The sequence below is a fragment of the Martes martes genome, assembly GCF_963455335.1.
Source record: "Martes martes genome assembly, chromosome: 2".
Taxonomy (NCBI): domain Eukaryota; kingdom Metazoa; phylum Chordata; class Mammalia; order Carnivora; family Mustelidae; genus Martes; species Martes martes.
The window spans coordinates 94,084,503-94,103,699 of NC_137889.1; the positions used below are offsets into that span (position 1 = coordinate 94,084,503).

General features: G+C 33.4%; 1 protein-coding gene across 3 annotated transcripts in view; it reads left to right on the forward strand.

Annotated features, from left to right (window-relative positions):
- Positions 1-19,197, forward strand: part of GRID2 (glutamate ionotropic receptor delta type subunit 2) — a gene marked incomplete at both ends in the record, with an annotated part of 1,466,807 nt that overhangs the window by 296,706 nt on the left and 1,150,904 nt on the right. For all 3 annotated transcript variants that reach the window (XM_080796960.1, XM_080796959.1, XM_080796961.1), the window contains one exon: positions 11,084-11,239. In XM_080796960.1, the coding sequence (XP_080653086.1) occupies positions 11,084-11,239 (156 nt within the window). The remainder of the gene's footprint in view (positions 1-11,083; positions 11,240-19,197) is intronic.

Sequence of the window (19,197 nt, forward strand, 5' to 3'; positions counted from 1 at the left end):
ATCTGTTGATAATAGTATTGAGGATCCTTTGTGAATGAATGCATTCTTTCTTGCTGCTTTTAAGATTTTTCCCTGTGTGTTTGGCTTTGAAATTTTGATTTTAATATGTCTTGGTATGAGTCTCTTTGACTTCTTCTTTGTTGGAGTTCACGGAGTTTCTTGGATGTTTACATCTATTGTCTTTTATCAAATTTTGGAAGTTTTAAGCTAATATAGCCTCAGTTATTCTCTCTTTTCCTTTGGGAATCCCACAGTCTCACATTTTGGGATCCCACAATCCCATATTGGTCTTCTTGATGATGTCCCACAGGTCCCTTAGATTCTGTTCACTTTTCTTCTTTTTTTTTTTCCCTTTTTCCCAGACTTGGTAATTTCCATTGTCATATCTTCAAAGTCATGGATTCTTTCTTCTGCCTGCTCTTTGAGTCCTTCTAGGGAATTTTTCATTTCTGTTATTGTACTTTTAAGCTCCAGAATTTGTTTCTCGTTTCTCTTTGGGTTTCTCTTTACTGATATTTGCCCATCCATTGTTTTGACTTTCTCCACATTTTCCCCTAGTTCAGTGATCATCTTTAAGACAGCTATTTTAAAATCTTTCTCTAGGGGTGCCTGGGTGGCTCAGTGGGTTAAGCCTCTGCCTTGGCCTCAGGTCATGGTCTCAGGGTCCTGGGATCAAGCCCTGCATCAGGCTCTCTGCTCAGTGGGGAACCTGTTTCTCCCTCTCTCTCTCTCTGCCTGTCTCTTTGCCTACTGATCTATCTCTCTGTTAAATAAATTAAAAAAAAAAAGTTAAAAAAAATCTTCTTCTAATAGCTCTACCACTAGGTCTTCTTCTGGGATGATTTGTTAATTTAATTTTTTCCTTGAAGTAGACCATATTTCCTCATTTCTTTGTATACCATGTGCTTTTTTGTTGAAAACTATATATTTCAATAAAAAATAGGGTAACTCTGGAAGTCACAGTCTCTTCTTTCCTCAGAGTTTGCTGTTTTTGCTTTTGTTTTATTTATTGTTTCCTTTTTTTAGTTATTGTAGATCATCTCTGTGTCAAGAATCAGCCTGAAATGCAAATTTAAAGTCTTTTCAGTTCTTGTCTCAACCTTCACCTTTTTCTAGGCATGTGCATTGACTTTTTAATATTCCTGTATATATAGCTGCTTTTGAATGATCTGGTTGGTAATGTGTGGCTCCCAAAGGAGAAGAGTAAAATGAAGGGGGAATACGTGAACGGTGACTTTTTAAATCTTTTGGAAGTCACTTCAGCCAGTGAGGGAGGGGATTGCAGCAGTGGAGGGGAGTGCAACAATAGTGGTTTCCTTTCTCTTTTTATACCTCTAAGATGAGAAGCAGCCATCAGCTATCTGCGGCAGTGCACAGATTCTCTATATTTAGAGGACATAATTTTTTTTGTTTGTTTGTTTTGCCCATGCTGGCTCACACAAACTGTGTTCAAGGTGCTTCCTAGAAAGGCTTACACTTACAGCTGCCTACCAAATGGGTGAGGGGTGGAAGATGGGTAGCTGTTACTGTCCTTAAGTCTGAAATTGACCAAAATTAACTCAACTTACCCTCAAAGCCTTCCTCTGGAAGTTGCAGTCCTTCAATTATATTGAGACTTCCAAAATAGTTATTAGATAGAATCTATCAGTGCAGTTGTTATCTAGATAGGGAAACAAATTCTTGATGCTTCCTACTCCACCATCTTCCCAGAATCCTCTCTAAATAGTGCTTTTTTAAAAGAAAAGATTTATTTATTTATTTTAGGGAGAGAGAGAGAGAGAGACTGTAAGTACATGAAAGTTGGGGGAGGGGCAGAGGGCGAGAATCTTCAAGCAGACTCCCTGCTGAGTGTGAAGTCCAAGGTGGGGCTCAGTCCCAGGACCCATGAAATCATGACCTGAGCCAAAACCAAGAGTCAGACACTCAACTGACTGAGCCATCCAGGAGCCCCAATAGTGCTGTTTTTATAAAGAAAAAATATAGATTACTGATATCTCAATATTTAGTAATCTTTTGTAAATTACAAATAATTCTTATTAGACAAACTAATTTGGAGTATATATTCCCAAAACATCAAACTTACATAAAAAATGCACAACTTATTCAGAGAGTATCTATGTTCCAACATAAAATAATTATGTTAAAGATTAGCTTCCTATTATCCTCCACATGGAAGAGTCACATTATCTGTTCCTTAAGCAGCCCACATTTCCTTTTGTTCCACAGACTTCTGGAAAACATACAGCAAAGTCAAATATTCAGTTGAAACTATCATCAGTTAAATGTGCTTTTGGTTTTTATATAACTTTACAAAAATTCCAAAGGAAATATGAATTCAAATGTTATTGGAGATTTGGGCTGTGTAAAAAGACTTTTGTTAGAGTGAAGAATCCCTTCATCAATTTGACTTAGCTTGCACTGTGATGGAATGTTACAACAGAAACTGTAACACAAATGCCCTTGTCTGAAATCTCAGGAGACAGTTATTAGAAATTTGGCTATTTGGACTATGAGTTGCTCTTATGTTACCACTTTATCATAATATTTTGAGGAAAAAATGAAAATTTAAAGGTATCTACAATATAAAAATATTTCAAAATTTACAATATGCCTTCAAGTATTTATGTATAATCATTTTAGTGGTCTGCATGGAATTTCACCTCTTTACAGTTATGTCTTTCTACATCATATCCCTAATTCCCTCTGTGATCTTGGCACTGTCCTCTTTGGACTTGATTGTCTATCTTTAGAACAAGAATGGTGCTCACCTATAAACTAGATAATTATGGTGGGTAAGGTGGAAGTTAATATCATAATGTACTTTGAACTCTGAGAACAAAGTACTAAGTAATCATTATACAATGGGAGATAATGAACCAGTTAGTTTCTATACCTGGTCACAATTTGAATATTACATACCCAAGTAAATTATTAAAGTCCTTTAATATGTAAATGACTCTAGCATTGTCATCCTATCAGGATCATTAGTCACTAAGTGGAAAAAAAAATCTAACTCCTTAAAACAATGAAAGACTAGAGATTTTTTCTGAACCCTGCATTTAAGAATATATCAAAATGCATGTTACCAGAACCCTTTAAATATTACTCTAAAGTAACTGTAAAAATTGCCATTTGCATAATGTTTAAAAATTTACCTCGATTTAAGTCCTTGTATATATGAGATTATTGAAAAAGAAAAATTAAACATAAAGTTTGAGCAAAAATTGAATACTTGAGTTAAACTACTCTTTAAATAGTATAGTTTAAATCATGTGGTGAATATTGCATCTATAAAAATATTTATAAGCTAGTACTAGTTAATAAAAATTTCTCCAACAGGGACACCTGGGTGGCTCAGTGGGTTAAGCCTCTGCCTTCGGCTCAGGTCATGGTCTCAGGGTCCTGGGATCGAGCCCCACATCAGGTTCCCTGCTCAGCAGGGAGCCTGCTTTTCCCCTCTCTCTGCCTGCCTCTCTGCCTACTTGTGATCTCTCTCTCTGTCAAATAAACAAAATATTAAAAAAAAAATTTCTCCAACAAAAAATTAAAACCTATTTGAGAGTTTTAACATACAAAAAATTGTATTGTGATACTTATGAAGGTAAAATTGTTCCTATCACTTGGTAATATAAAAATTTATAATCATGAATATATTGCCCTATATTAAACTCACAATTTTTTAAGGAAGGTTTTGAAACTGAAGGTTGTGAATTCTGCCAGTCACGACTAGCTTTAGGTCTCGGATATGTTACTTAATCTGAGCCTTATTTTCCATCAGAGGTTTTTCATCAAGACTAAACGATATAATGCCAGTTAACCACTTAGTACAGTGCTTATTACTAACACATGTTAATTGCTTTCACTGTTATTATTTCAATTATTATAAACTTAACAGAAACACAACAGAGTAAAATTGTCTCTGATTCCAAATAATATTTGCTAATTGTCATGAATTTGGTGTATCCTAGCACTTCCTTTCCAATTAGAATTAATGTTTTGATTTACTTTCTTAGTCAGGAAGGATTAGATAAAGTGAACTGAGGAAAACACACCTCTTGATGAAATGAGAAAGAGTTCTAAAAACCATACTTCATGCCTGTCAAAGTGTTAACATAGAACCTATTGGGAATATTTCTGTTGAATGAGAAGGAACTGTGGAAAACATTTGTAATACAAAATTAATTTGTGGGAGATATCTCAAAATAATTAATATTACCTGGACAGATAGTTTTATATGCACACACGTGCATACATATAAACGCACATACTGCCTTCAATGTAACAATATCCCACTGAAATGGTAATCTGTAATGCTCAAGTGGAGATGCCAAACAATATAGAAAATTCTTATTTTATTTGGTCACAATTCTACTAATTTTTCTTGCTGTCTAATAGTATGGAACATATTTAGCTTCTTTTCTTCTGTGAAGTGAGAGCAACTTAAGTAGAGGGTGAAATAAAGGGGAAATCTGATTTTTGAGGTATTTATATTGTCTTCCATTATTTGTGCTTCTTTTGAAATGTATATACAATTTCCACTGACATAGTGGGAATACCATTAATAGATGCAAAAAAAAAAAAAGTTAAAGATCTCTCGATTTGGATATCTTTGTAACATACAACTAATGTGTATGCAGAGTGCATTTTTAGAATTAAAAAAAAAACCCACCTATTTGTGAATAATGTATCCAAAACAGTGAAGATATATGATGATTTAACAATTCTGAATAGCTCTGAAGAACTATGAAGCCTACTGTGACCAGTGAATTGTCCCTAAGCAGAGATTTTTGCTTTTTTAATTTAACCTCCTAAATCAAATTGTTAATGCCTCCAGGGAAAATGTAATACATTTTATGCAAAAATAGTCTTATGATCAAGTTTTGTTATGATTCTTCAATTTTCGGTACTTCATAGTTTATATTAAATGGATTTGATACGTTAATCACCAGAGGTAATACTAGTTATTGTATGTATGTGTACACACACATACACACATACATATATATGAATGCTATAGCTTATGATATATGTTATATATATATGTATATATTCATACATATACCTGACATTATATATATGCTTTTTTTTCATAAAGTAAATGCTTTAAATGAAAAAAAAAAAAACATAATATGGAAGAAATAGCTCCAAATTTGAAACCAGAAAACTTAAATTCCTACTCTATTCTTCCTAACTTCTGGCTGTATAATTTTGTTCAAATCATTTAAACTCTTTTCACTACATTTTCTGAAGAAGTGGAGTTTATGTATACCATCTTTAAAATTTTTTTCAGCTGTGAGTCTATGAAATCCCCAGTTGCCCACTTCCATTGTCATCTTATCAAGGCATCTTAATTTTGCTATGGTCTGATTCAACATGTAATAGCTTTCCACTGTCTTGAGAGCAAATTATTTGTTAAGAAACAACCAGGCTTGGTTTGATGATTATCTCTGTGTTGAGGGAAGGTTATTTTGAGGGGTGGTTGGGTGGATGCATGAATATATGGGAAGAAAAAATAGAGAAGAGGAAAAAATGCACAGAGAGAGAAGCCAAGAGACTCTCTTATGTTGCTTCAAAGACAAATAGATTCATTTCATAGATCACCTTTGAAAAGTTAATTCTTTTTAAAACTGCATACCATAACGAATTTATATATATTAGGCAAAATTAAATAAACGAAGATTTTGAACTTTGTGACTGGAAAAAGATGAGTTGTTTCTGATTTTATTTGCAACTCTGATATCCAACCATGTATTTTGGGCAGTTGTTTCATACATGTCTCTTTAGATGATAGGGTTTTAAACATTAATGATGCATGGGTAGTGCAGATGTGTTGCTACTTGTTACTATATATTTAGATAATAATATTTAGGTATTTAGATAGATATTTAGAATTATTTATTTTAATAGTTATTTGGTATACTAGTTATATAAAATTTGATGCAGAGATCTTCCAATAATTCTATTGACTAGAAAAATTTAATACATATATCAAAACATTTCTCAATATTTTTATAGAAAACTCGGAGCTAGATGAAGACATTTTCTTTCCCCCATTATCTTACCAGCTAAACAATGTTTCCTCTACTTGCCTCTTATATGTATAAGAAAAAAAAAATTTAAATATTCAAACTAAAAATACAAGTGTATGATTAATAACGTGTTGAATAATTTGGGTATTCTGGAGTCATAATGACTATAATAATAAATTCACTTGCAAGTACATTAGCAAGTCTACCATTGTTTTAATTTATAGTTAGTTGTAACTCATATTTTTACTCCTGTTTTTGAATCTAGTTATTTTATAATATTATGCCTAACTAAACATAAGGAAAAATTAATCAATTACTATTTCTTGACTAATTCTAATATATCCAGGCTCCCTTCTATACACTCAAAAGTATAAAGATAGTTTCTGTGACCCAGGAAATTATATTTTGGTAATGAGACGAACATACATACACCCATCATGGAGACAACACCATGAATAAAGACACGAAGGTAAAAATGCTTTTAACCTTAATGTTTCTTTTTTTCTTTTTTCTTTTTTTTTTTTTTAGATTTTATTTATTTGACAGAGAGAGAGAGAGATCACAAGTAGGCAGAGAGGCAGGCAGAGAGAGAGAGGAAGGGAAGCAGGCTTCCTGCTGAGCAGAGAGCCCAATGTGGGGTTCCATCCCAGGACGCCGGGGTCATGACATGAGCTGAAGGCAGAGGCTTAACTGGCTGAGCCACCCAGGTGCCCCCTAGCTTAATGTTTCTTAAAGCTTCTAATGTTTTTTTTTTTTTTAATTTTTTTAAAGATTTTATTTATTTATTTGACACAGAGAGAGATCACAAGCAGGCAGAGAGGCAGGCAGAGATAGAGGGGGAAGCAGGCTCCCCGCTGAGCAGAGAGCCCGATGGAGGGCTCGATCCCAGGACCCTGGGATCATGACCTGAGGCGAAGGCAGAGGCTTTAACCCACTGAGCCACCCAGGCGCCCCAAAGCTTCTAATGTTTTTGAGAATTATGGAGTTGGTCAGCTTAGTAACTTCTAATAATGCTTTATTTAGCAAGCATATTTGTAAATATGAATTTGTGTAAAAAGATTTTATGGTATAAAATACTGACTTGTACAGATAACCCTACACAACAAGGAGAAAAAAAGACATCAGGATAGTTTTAATTACTATAAACTATAATTCTTTATATCTAAGATGTAAGATCTATGAAGATAAGTAAACATGTTATAGTTTGTATTTAAAAACATATATGTGAGGTGCCTGTATGGCTCAGCTGGTTAAGTGTCCTACTCTTGATTTTGGCTCAGGTCGAATGATGATCTCAGGGTTGTGGGATCAAGCCCCACATTGGGCTCCATGCTTAGCAGGGAGTCTGTTTGGGATTCTCTCTTCCCCCCTTCCACTAACTCCCCACAAGCTCTCTCTCTGTCCATCTCTCTCTCAAAATAGATAAATTAACTCAAAACAAAATAAAACCTATGTTTTCTTGCCTGTATATGTCACTCTCTTTGTAAAGCCTTTTCTCTCTCATGGGAGGAACAGATAATCAGTCCCTAATAACGTAAATGACTGATTGCAAATTGGCACAATGGGAACATGAAGGAGGTGTTCCTTGTCTGTTTTATTTCCTGGTTATTCTTCCTTTCAGTTTGACCAATGTGAGGTGTAGATAGGGTATATAATCTGTTGATCAAACTTTGTGTGTGTGTGTGTGTGTGTGTGTGTAAGTGGTAGGAAAATTATTTCATCTGGACAATAAATTGATTCTGCTTTTCATCTCAAGGTTGTAAAATAAAACTGATAGTAAAAAATGCTAATAAATAGCTGGGAAAGAACTAGTTGCTGTCATCATGTTAACTATATAGTTATGAATGTTACACTTTATAAAGTTCAAAAAAAGTAAATCTGAGATGTTTGATATCGGATTGGACTGGTAATATATGTGTATTGATAGAAAGGATAAAAAGATGACATTGCTGTACTATTGGAAGTGCATAAAATAGAAAAGAGCCTTTTTTGTGTGGTTCTGCATGTGGAACTCACTGTTTTCAGAATAGTTGTGCTTAATACAAAATGCTGCCTGTACTCTTGGTTAAAAGCCAAATCTAAGATTAGATTTTATAGCTGAAGAAAAAAAGTAAATAGATAACTGGATTTGAAATATTGGTAGGATTTCCTGTTCTTTGGTTATGCTGTAAGCATTAAGATGAAATGTTTCTTCTGTTTACTTCTTGCTGTTTGCAGAAAGATGAGCTACTTCTTTTGTGCATTTCTTTTCAGTATATCTTAATTCAGCATGGAATTGACTAATTTGCTATCATTTTTGTAGATTTCTGCTACTTATTAAGTCAGGTTTAATGTTTAAGGCAGTCTTAAGTATTCTGTTAAGTAACATTAAAATGCTTCCATTAAAAAATGTGTTACCAATACTCAGCAGAAGTCAGTAGTATCACCTGCTTTAAAAACAAGGTTGATTAAAAACTCTTCTTTTATAAGACCCACTTAGAATCCATGACAAGCTGAAGCATCTTTATATAAACATACATCACTTCTTTGTGAGTAGACATTTAGATTATCTGGTTTAAATGAATTGGTTATTTCAGCTCCAATTATAGTACACTATATCACACTTCCTAACTAAAGTTAGAATTTCTAAGTAATTCTAATTTCTAATTCTAATTTTGTAATAATTCTAATTTCTGCTAAAGAAATCTGTATATCTAGATCTGATAGTATTAGATTTAAATGTAATGATTAATCTAGATTCTCATAACAATTACCACAAATTAAAATGCATTTTCATGAATGTGGCTTCAATGAGCAAGATACATCCAACATTTTACTCTCTAATTTCACAAAAACAGTTTCTAAAGTAGATTTCAATCTGATTCAGAAGTGATATGTGAGGTCAAAAGTTAACATCTATAATATATATTTTAATAAAATATTAATTTCCTGACTAATATATATATATATATATATAATATAATTAGGGAGTACTTTATGTATCAATTTAAAAATTCTTTATCCTTGCTCATGCTCTTAGCTGTGGGAAGTTATTCAAATTATACTATAGGAAATAGAAAGCAAGGGTTTGAAGAGGCTGGTCAAAGTTAGTACATTCCAGGCAAATATAAAAGAGCAGTGACAAGGGAAAGCTAAATTCACACAAAAAGCCTGTTAGACACTCCACCTTCTCTAGTGAAAATTAATAATTGCCTCCCCTTCATGAGGCCATTTAAGGTGAGGAGGGCAAAAGTAACCTACCACACTTGTCAGAAATAGACATAGTTTCACCCTTGCTTTATCATGTATTGACTCTAATAATGCATGTTGAATATCATGATCTGTCTTTTATTAGAAGGCCAATTTGGGCTTTAGTCACAAATGCATAAAATCAACAGAAGTGGCATATGTAAAACGTCTGCTTCTACATATACATATGTGTGGGTGTGTATAGATATAAACATGTACATGTATAACTGTTTCTGTATATATAGTCTGTGTTTATCTCTATGTGGGTATATAATACCCATATTGTATTTACATTTGGATAAAAGACATTTTAATGCACACAATTCTATTTTTATATTTATGCACTACAAAGAATATTATATTCAAGAAAAATATTATGTGGATGTGGATATGTATATGGGTATGTATGTGTAGCCATTCCATTATCGTGTTATTGACCCTGGGGTGTATGTCGTTTTTTGGCAGGAGGAAATTCCTTTGGTTCACTCAAATAGGCAAAAAAATACACTGACCTTGTGTTTATAATTTAAAAATAAATAATTTGAAAATGTGTTCCTGCTTAGAACTAGCAGAATCAGAATGAACACAAATAAGGCATGTGTGGCCAGATGGGAAAGAATCTCCCAGATCTGAGTCAGGATCCTTATAAAAATGCATTTATTTCTTATGGGTCTAATCCTGAAATGGAGTATACCACAGTGATTCAGAACAAAGACACTGGAGTCAAGGACCCTGGCCCTTATTCTTTTGGCGTACTCCTTGCACTGAAACTCAATTTTCATAACTGTATGTGTATGTAGTAGTATGTGTATCACATAATTATCTTAAGGATTGAATGAGATTCTGCAATATGGAAAATATTAATGTAAAATGTCATATTACAGTATTTAAAAATAAGAAAACACCAGTGTTTATTGAAAATGTACTATTTAGTTAGCACAACTTATTTATATTTTACATGGATAAACTTATTTAAAGCAGTTAATAACCCTTACAGATTATTGTTAGATTTTACAAATGATGGATGTGGGGTTTAGAATTTGAATCCCATGTTCAAGATCATATACTTAACAAGCTGCAGTCAGAATTTGAAATCAGTTTACTCCTAGCACTAGTATGTTTCAGCTACACCCTGCTGACAGGCAATCATTCAGACAGAAGTTAGCCATAACTCTTATGATCATTATTATTGTATGTGACTGAAAAAGGCCATAATATCCACCAGGGTTTTTGTTAATTCTTCAGAAATTACTTCTTAAATTACCTCTGCTCAGAGGTTTGTATGTGCCTAAATTTTCTATAAATGTTATTGAATTTACTACCATTAAATATACTGAAACCCTTGTTCAAGATAAAAAGAAAGGAAGGAAGTAAAAAGAATAATGAAAAATAAATTGAGATCACAATAGAAGTCTGATCCCTGCACATTGTGTGAATGGATCTCAGAAAGTTTCCTGATTGTATCTCCTATTATTCAGAAAACTATTCCTCAGACTATGAACTCCTAAAGATATTATGATAGGAGATGTCTAATGTGTTAACTACTTTGTTCTGCAGAAGATTTTTGGACTGATTATATTGTCTTACTAAAGCTCTTCCTGAAATCGTAGGGGGATGTACTATTCCTCATTTCCATTTGGAAGAAGTAACTACATGCCTACCTAGCTATCACACTGCTTCCCGTACAGTGTGCTTCAGTAATAAATAAAGTGCATGCTTTAAGGGAAAGTATACATTTTTCAAATGTATAAGTCTCTTTGGCATATTTCCAGAGCACGACAGAATATTTATGTTATTGTTTAATGGCAACACTCACTTCTTTCTAGGAGCAATTTTTGATGAATCTGCCAAAAAGGATGATGAGGTGTTTCGCACAGCAGTTGGTGACCTCAACCAGAATGAGGAGATTTTACAGACTGAGAAAATCACATTTTCGGTGACATTTGTTGATGGAAGCAACCCTTTTCAAGCCGTTCAAGAAGGTAAGGTCGATCAGCAGTCCAGTTTTTATTTTATTTGTATTTTGGTTCAATTCAAATGGCAATAGAATTAGATTTGTAAAAGCCATCAACCTGGATATCATTTTTGCGTCTTTACTGCATTGCTTTACTTCAACAGTGCTGTTTTGTGGTAGATGTTGATCCTGAATTCCACTTCTGAAAGGGCAGAGTGTGGAAAGTTGTTTTAATTGAAGTATATGTGAAAATGAATGTAAAAATTTACAGGAAAAGCTTTATAATATTTTATGACTGTAGTGTAAATTAAACATTCCTTAAAACTGTGACTTTCTATCTAAATGTTTAGCTTTGACTTTTTTGAGATAAGGGCCACCTTGAGTGTTGTTACATGTGATGACATATTTCAGTGTATTCATAACAAATGCATTGGTGGAAAGAAAACCTGTAGGCATTACATGCAAATCAAAGATTTTACACTGGCATCCTAACATAATATGCCAAATATTAAAAGCATTTGCCTCCATTCTCTCTTTATATTTGAGTGAATTAACATTTTTCATAGGTACTGATCATATAAATACAAATTTTTTTATTATACTGGAATGATCATTTGTATGAATGAAAGTTTTGATTGAAGGATATAAGAGTAATCAAATTTTATTTTTGATGTTATTATTCTAATGCAATGGCCTTTTGATTGGCAAAGCGCTCATTGTTCATGAAACTATTTTCTGCTAATCTAGGTTATGTTTTATTGTGACAATATATTTAGACTAAAGATACTAATACAAAATTTAGTCAAATGAAGCGCTGGTTTCATCAAAAAACTTAAAGAAGATTTGGCAGAAGAAAAGATGGACAAGATATTAAAGTACTAAAGTTTGGCAGTAAAGTTTTAAAGACAAATATTGAAAGGGTAAGGGAAATAAATATAAATATTTTTGAAAATATAAAGATGAAAATGCTTTTCATCTAATGTTGCATCTGCATCATGTACAGGTAACCTTTATTGGAATATGCTTTTGACCAATAACATTGGCTACTGTTGAAGCTTATTTATGTTTACTTGTGTCAGTAAGAGAACAGGTAGAATGATTAGTGAGCTGATAGATTTTCCTTCTTAATAATTTGTTGGAGTGAAGAAATATTATTTTAATGAAATAAACAGAAGTGTTTTAGTAAAAGATGTTTTTGCAAAGAATATGGTGTTTATATTAATAGAGAATTTTAATGCTACTAAGTACATACCAATTTAAAAAGTTTAATAAAAACATCTAGTTTTTTATATTTTAAAATCTGAGTTGTTATGGGAATTTGGGATCTGCATAACTGTATACATTGGCAAATTGTCTATTGAAACATTTAAAAACAGTCTAAATTAATATTATAATTCATAAAGCAATATGCAAAATAATAAAGTAGAATTTGAGGAAAGCCCAATAATGTAAAAGAATATTACTTATTCAAATCTTAGTTTTAATGACTGGAATGAGTGCAGGAAAAATATGAGGACAGATTTATTTTTGTGGTTTTCCTCTGATTACATATTAATAACTGTAAGTTAACTTTGAAGACATGCTAAAATATCCATTCCTTTTAAAAATGCACTTTGAAAAGTGTGGCAATAAGGAAATGAAGACAACACAATGGGTAGAGGGGAATTACAAAGTCTGAAAAGTATGTCCGTCACACCTTCTTTAGACTACAATTTGAAAAGCAAAGAATTTTTAAAATACCACAATTAATCTGTTCACATATCGCTTTGTGTAGCCATTCTGCTGTCAGCTCAATTCTGAAAGCAAAAATATCTCTCAAAAAGAACTACTGTTCCTTGAAAGAATTTGTGGCACTGAAAGCAAATTGAGAGAGGAAATAAGTTTTAAGTTTCAGAGACAGAGACCACTAGATATTTGTCAAGAAAGAAGAAAGAGCTTGACAGTTTGTCTGATAGTTTCTGATACTAACAGGATGTTCTGGACCAGTTATTTTGATAGTCTGCTCTGGGTAATGAACCTGAAATAAGTTCTAGGAAGCCCTGGAGCTAATATGTTTCCACATTCAATATAAAGAAAGATGTTGGCTAATTTTAGAAATAAAAATAATTCTAGAGCTCTTTCTGTAATTGATTGGTCTGAAAAAAAAAGTAAAATATTCAACTGAAAAAGAACAAGAAATAATTTGGTATTTTCTAAAATGTTTTGAGAAAGTAATTTAGGAGAAAACCTCATTGTGCCATCAAGGATGACCAATTTTTCTATGATCCTATATTTGCTGCAATACCATTAAAATCTATAACCTAGAAGGTCTTAAATCAGCTTATTTGTTTTTTACATTCTAAAGAAGGACAACAGATTCAATGATATGGTTATTACTGGTCATTTACACATTACCACTAGTGATAAACTTGTAAGAAATTCATGGTTTTGAGGTTTTTTTATTTGTTTGAATTTGAAAGTCTGATCCTTGAACAAACAGCACCATCAAGGATATAGGGATTTGGTAATAATAAAGAAGAAATCTAACAATCCGAAATCCTCAACTTATTTTATTGTTAGAATTTCTTCCAACCAGCCATATTTAAGAGCTGATTTTTATTTTTAAAAATTTAATTTTTTGTTTACTTTATCTTTCTACTATCAGCATTTAACGGGAGAAGGATCTAAAGACAAACAGCCTATGAACACTTAAATAGTATTAGAATATTGGTGCTATTAAAATGCACCTTCGTGGCTTTGGTTACAGTGAGTTTTACATAATAATAATTATTTTTAATAATAATATTTAATTATTTTTACAGTGACTTTACAGAAGAATATATCTTGGTGATAACACAGGATCAATAATCCTTTCTCAAGATCAGTGATTATATCTATTATCTTTATCATTAGCCTGTAACATTAATCTCAGCACTTTTATGTAAATGAACAGTAGAAAATAAATTCCTGCTTTTAGAAAAGCAATCTGGAATTAAACAAGCTATTTTAGCAATTATCTTCCTTCCTTTTGAATATATTTGTTGATAAGCTCTCATTCATATTTTGTCCTTTGAGTTGTAGAGTGTTAACTGGGGGCAAACATTTTTTCACACCTTAACTCAGGATTATTTTTGTCACGGTAGGCAGGAATCACATGGGTTATTTTTGAAAATCTTGAAAATGGCAGAGGTGGACAATTATATAAAACTAGTTGAATGTTTTTCCTAAATGGATGAAGTAATTGAGAGCAGAGTGGTTAAGTTATTCTCCTACACAGTACAAGTGTGTAGCAAGAGAAAGAACGAAGCCATGACCTTCAGACCACTGGCCTACTTTCCTTGCTACATCTGTTAACCATATGTACATGAGAGGGAACACACAGTGCATTCTAGGACTTCGATAAGTATTCTAGGGAATAGAAAATTGTAGCAGATTTATATGTTTTGATACTAAAGTTCATGGGTTTTAGATAGCATGGAATAGTAGAAATCTTCCAATCTAGTTGATCAACACCAGTTGATTACACAAATCACTCTTGTTCCTTCATCCTTGGTTTTCTCATTTATAGATAATGAAAAAGATCAAACATGATATATTTTTAAGATTAGTTTCATCTCTATAGATAGAACGTTTCATGACTCCGTAGAATGCATTTCCAGATTTAGAAATTTAGGATTATAGAAATGATAATTGTTTACTTACTCTTTAGACAAAACTGAACTTGGCTGAAATTGCCTCTTGTTTTTCGGTGGCCTACTTCAAAAATAAATTAAGAGGGTATATGACACCTGTCCTTGGTCCTGCCATCTCATCCAACCATTCACCACAACGTAAAGAACTCATTATTATCACCATGATCCAGATACAGTCTCTTGCAGATTTAGTTGACCTGGATCAGTGCAGCTGTTACCAGATTACTCTCCCTACTCCCCTCTTGAGGATTGTTGTCTCTGTGTCATCTATAAACTGTATAAAACATAGATGAACAAGCATGTGGTGTGAAAGACACTGATTTTCTCTACTGAAAGCAATAGCAATTGTTTATATTGTTGGCTTCTAGTTGAGGCTGACACCACTTTGGCCCATGAGGGGTGGGGATTTCCAAGAAAACAAGGTCAGGGGAAAATAAGGGGAGTGCATTTATAAAAATGTTCGCATAGGAAGTTGTATGCAGAAATAAGAATTTATGCATAACTCTTGCATTCATTGGATATATCAGGAATGCTATAAAGCACCATGTGTTGATATTGAATGGCAAAATACAGTTAAAACCTTTTAAAATATTTGTTCTTACTAGAAAAACACCTAAAGGTGAAATGCATAGTAAGAAAAGTTTAAGGGCAGAATCATGCTATAGAGTCACAAATGATCCTATCTGAAAGAAAAAGTGGCACCTATCATAATTATTCTTACTTATGCTTTATCACAAACCATAAATAATATAGCTATAAAAACTGTTTTTAATTTAAAAAACAGTAATGGTTAAGACTGTTCATCATCTGAGTTTCCGCCTGGTCCACCTTCAAATTACTGTTTTGTATATCCAACATGAATATTGTTTGCTCCCAAAAGTCTTTTGTAAAAACAAACATATTACTTTAATACAGTGATGGTTTCAGTTAGATTTGCCTCATGTATCTTCCAAAATAAAATTAAGTGTAAAATAATGTGGTTGCTTTTATTTATAGCTTATGGAATTTATCTTATTTCTTTATAGTTATAAATAAAAGACACATGCATCTATATCATGTATGTAAAAGAGATACCGGAAGAACAGTAGAGCCAAAGAATTGTAAGAAAGTCTAACTAGGAGTATGCACTTCTCCAGAACACATAGCCATTCTCTGTGAATATTTCTGGTGCCATAGGCTAAATCTGAGTAGTCTTGTTCAAAGAGTATGTAAATGTAAAAGAATGATTTATGTGGTTGCTCTATATGATGCTTTATTGAAGGGCTTAGTCTCATAATTTATATTCCTCTCAGCTTTAATAGGACATCTTTACTGTGATAAAAAGTCGTCTAATTTGAAAATGTTTAGATTGGATTCTGCAACTTTTCTAGGATAGGACTGCAGTGTGTATGGCTCTTCAGCCTGTGCTTTCTTGGACCAATTTTGATAGCTCAATTCCAGCTTACTTTCTCAATTGCCTGACAATAAACTGAACTTGAGGATTGGTGGGTCCAGGGGGCCAAGAAATAAAACCCAAACATCATGCAGGTATAATTCAGCTCATTCAGTCATTTATTTATTCATTTTTTTCATTCCACCTTTCCTTCCCACATCAAAGCAAGTGTTGTGCTTTGAATCCCAGTCTCCAGGCCCAGTGCTCAGTGTAACTGGTGCCCAGCCATTTGTGCGAAGGGGTGGGAGGAAGAGCTACTGCAGTTGACTGGTCATCTCCAAAGACCCACACAAAAGGAGGGATTTTGGATGTCCATTCAGTGGCTGGCTGGACCGTCTTCTTCCCTCCATGAATCTGGGATATTTAGCAATCCACCGTCAACCCCAGGATCACTTCTCCTTTCTACCTGCCATATTCTAAGGACTGGCCAATAAGATCTGGAATCAGAATCTTCCTCTTGTGTCATCTTTAGTACCCACCATCAATGTAGTATCAAAGTATAAAGAATTCTATATCTGTTAGGGACAATAGCAGCATGCATTCTTTTAAGCATCTCACAGTAACCCTTTTCATTGAAGAATTGCCCGTCAAGAAGAATTAAAATATGTTTGGAATCTAATTTCAATAATACTCAGTAAAATCAATTTATCCAGTACTTTTTAAAAGCCTAGTAGTGTTCCAAGATTGGGCCAGCCATAATAGGAGATTACAAAGGAAATAGAGGACACAGCATTATAACTGCAGGAAGCTTTAAAAATGTACTTGGAAAGGGCTGTGGATTTTTAGAGCATGACCAGTCATTATGCCTTCTACCTGTAACTTTTGTTTTTAATGATGTTAATTGTAAAAAGGAACAAGACATTTTACCTTTTAAAAAATATTTACTTTTCAGGGACGCCTGGGTGGCTCAGTTGGTTAAGCAGCTGCCTTCGGCTCAGGTCATGATCCCAGTGTCCTGGGATCGAGTCCCACATCGGGCTCCTTGCTTGGCAGGGAGCCTGCTTCTCCCTCTGCCTGCCACTCTGTCTGCTTGTGCTCACTCTCGCTCCTCTCTCTCTCTCTCTGATAAATAAATAAATCTTTAAAAAAAAAAAAATTTACTTTTCAGAAAAGACAGTGAGTATCTTTCTTAAGGTAATTCATTGTTTTCTAACTTAAAGTTAATGAAGATACAAATTGTATGACTTAATCTTTGTTTTCTGTGATTTATTGTTGTGCTCCTGTATCAGTAAACCTTTCCCTTATCTAATTCAGTTATGCTGTTAAAGTAACAGGTCTCTGATACTGTGGATAGATTGAAATTCAGATGTTATAGACCTCTATATCATAATTTTATAGCCTTTTTGCTTTGAAGTCTTTTACCTCCATATCTACAATTGTGTACTCTTGTGTAAGTTACCTCATAAAATATATATTTTAGCAATATGTGATGCTCTGGATCTTGTTTTATTTAGAAGAAGCTTTAACAGCTTTCTATGAAAGCTGTGTTTAGCAGAGTAAAGATTTATTCTTTTGTTGTTGGCGAAGTGTTCTTTCTTCCTACCAAGTATTTTTCACATGGTAATAGCAGACCACTTTCTTCTCTTTCAGCCTTTTCAGCATGCTTATGGCAGCATAATTCAGTTTTTAATCGTTCTTTTATGATACTGACTTGGTAAAAGATTCACCTATCTGTCTTAAAGTACCTCTGAATATATGGTTTATTAGATTAAAAACCACACTTACCTACATCCTATAGTTGTTATGAGAGTCCATTGTGTAGTCATAAAAATAGTTTAAGTTCACATTAAAGATGACTTTACTATATGCAGAATTTTCAAACTATTACCCGTATTACTGCTATCAGTGTTTCAAATGTTACAGTCTACTTGCTTAAATTTAGACCAAAAAAGACCCGATTTTTAATTATTTTAATATTTAACACCTATTTTTGCATGTCCTTGGCAAGTGTTATGTGAGGTTTATGGGAAACGAACTATGTGTGGTCTTTTAGTAATCATGCAATATTTTGTTCAATTACCTTGTAATTTTCAAAAGAATTATCACTGAAGCACTCCTTTTGAAAGGAACATACACAAAACCAATGTACACTAGGAAATTGCATATTCTGGGAAAAGAAGAGAATGAATCAGCAAGTACTTTTTGGGTGCTTGTAAGCATTCAGCCTTGAGCTATTCCTCAGCAAAAGACTGTGCTCTCCACTGGCTGCCCTGTAGTCTTCCATGGTTAGGCTGACCTTTATTACCATGTATTAGGTCCTGACCTATATGGCTCCTTTTCCTTGCCACTACAGTGCTCTTTCTAAACTCCTCATTCAATGCCCTTTTAATGCTTGATTCTCAATATTGTATTGTATGCACTTAGCATATCTACATTTCACTGAGTATATGTCTTAAATTTGATCCCATTTGTTTTTCTTGGGGGAAAAAAAACATGGAAATAAAGTGTGTGTGTCATGGAATTAAATAAATCTGCCTTTATTTGAATTCTACTCCATCTCTTGTTATCTTTGGGATCCTAAGCACACCTAATGTCTCTGAACTTCAGTTTCTTCGTATGTAGAATTGGGCTAAATACATACTCCCTGGGACTACTATGACTATGTGATTATTATATGATGATTTTATGGGGTTGTAATTATCATATGTAGGTTTCTTTTCGAATCTAAAATCATGTTAATAGTGGAGTATATGGTGATTTAGTACCATTGCATGTGTCTTTCAGTAAACTCTATTGCTCACTGGCCTTACCTTCCCAAACACCCTCTACCATATACATTGGTGGTTCCCATGGATACCACTGATTAGAGTAACCTTATTATCTGCCTAGTTAGCATCTTTTTTTACTCCCAGTTGAGTCTTTCCTTATCAAGATGCTGAATGC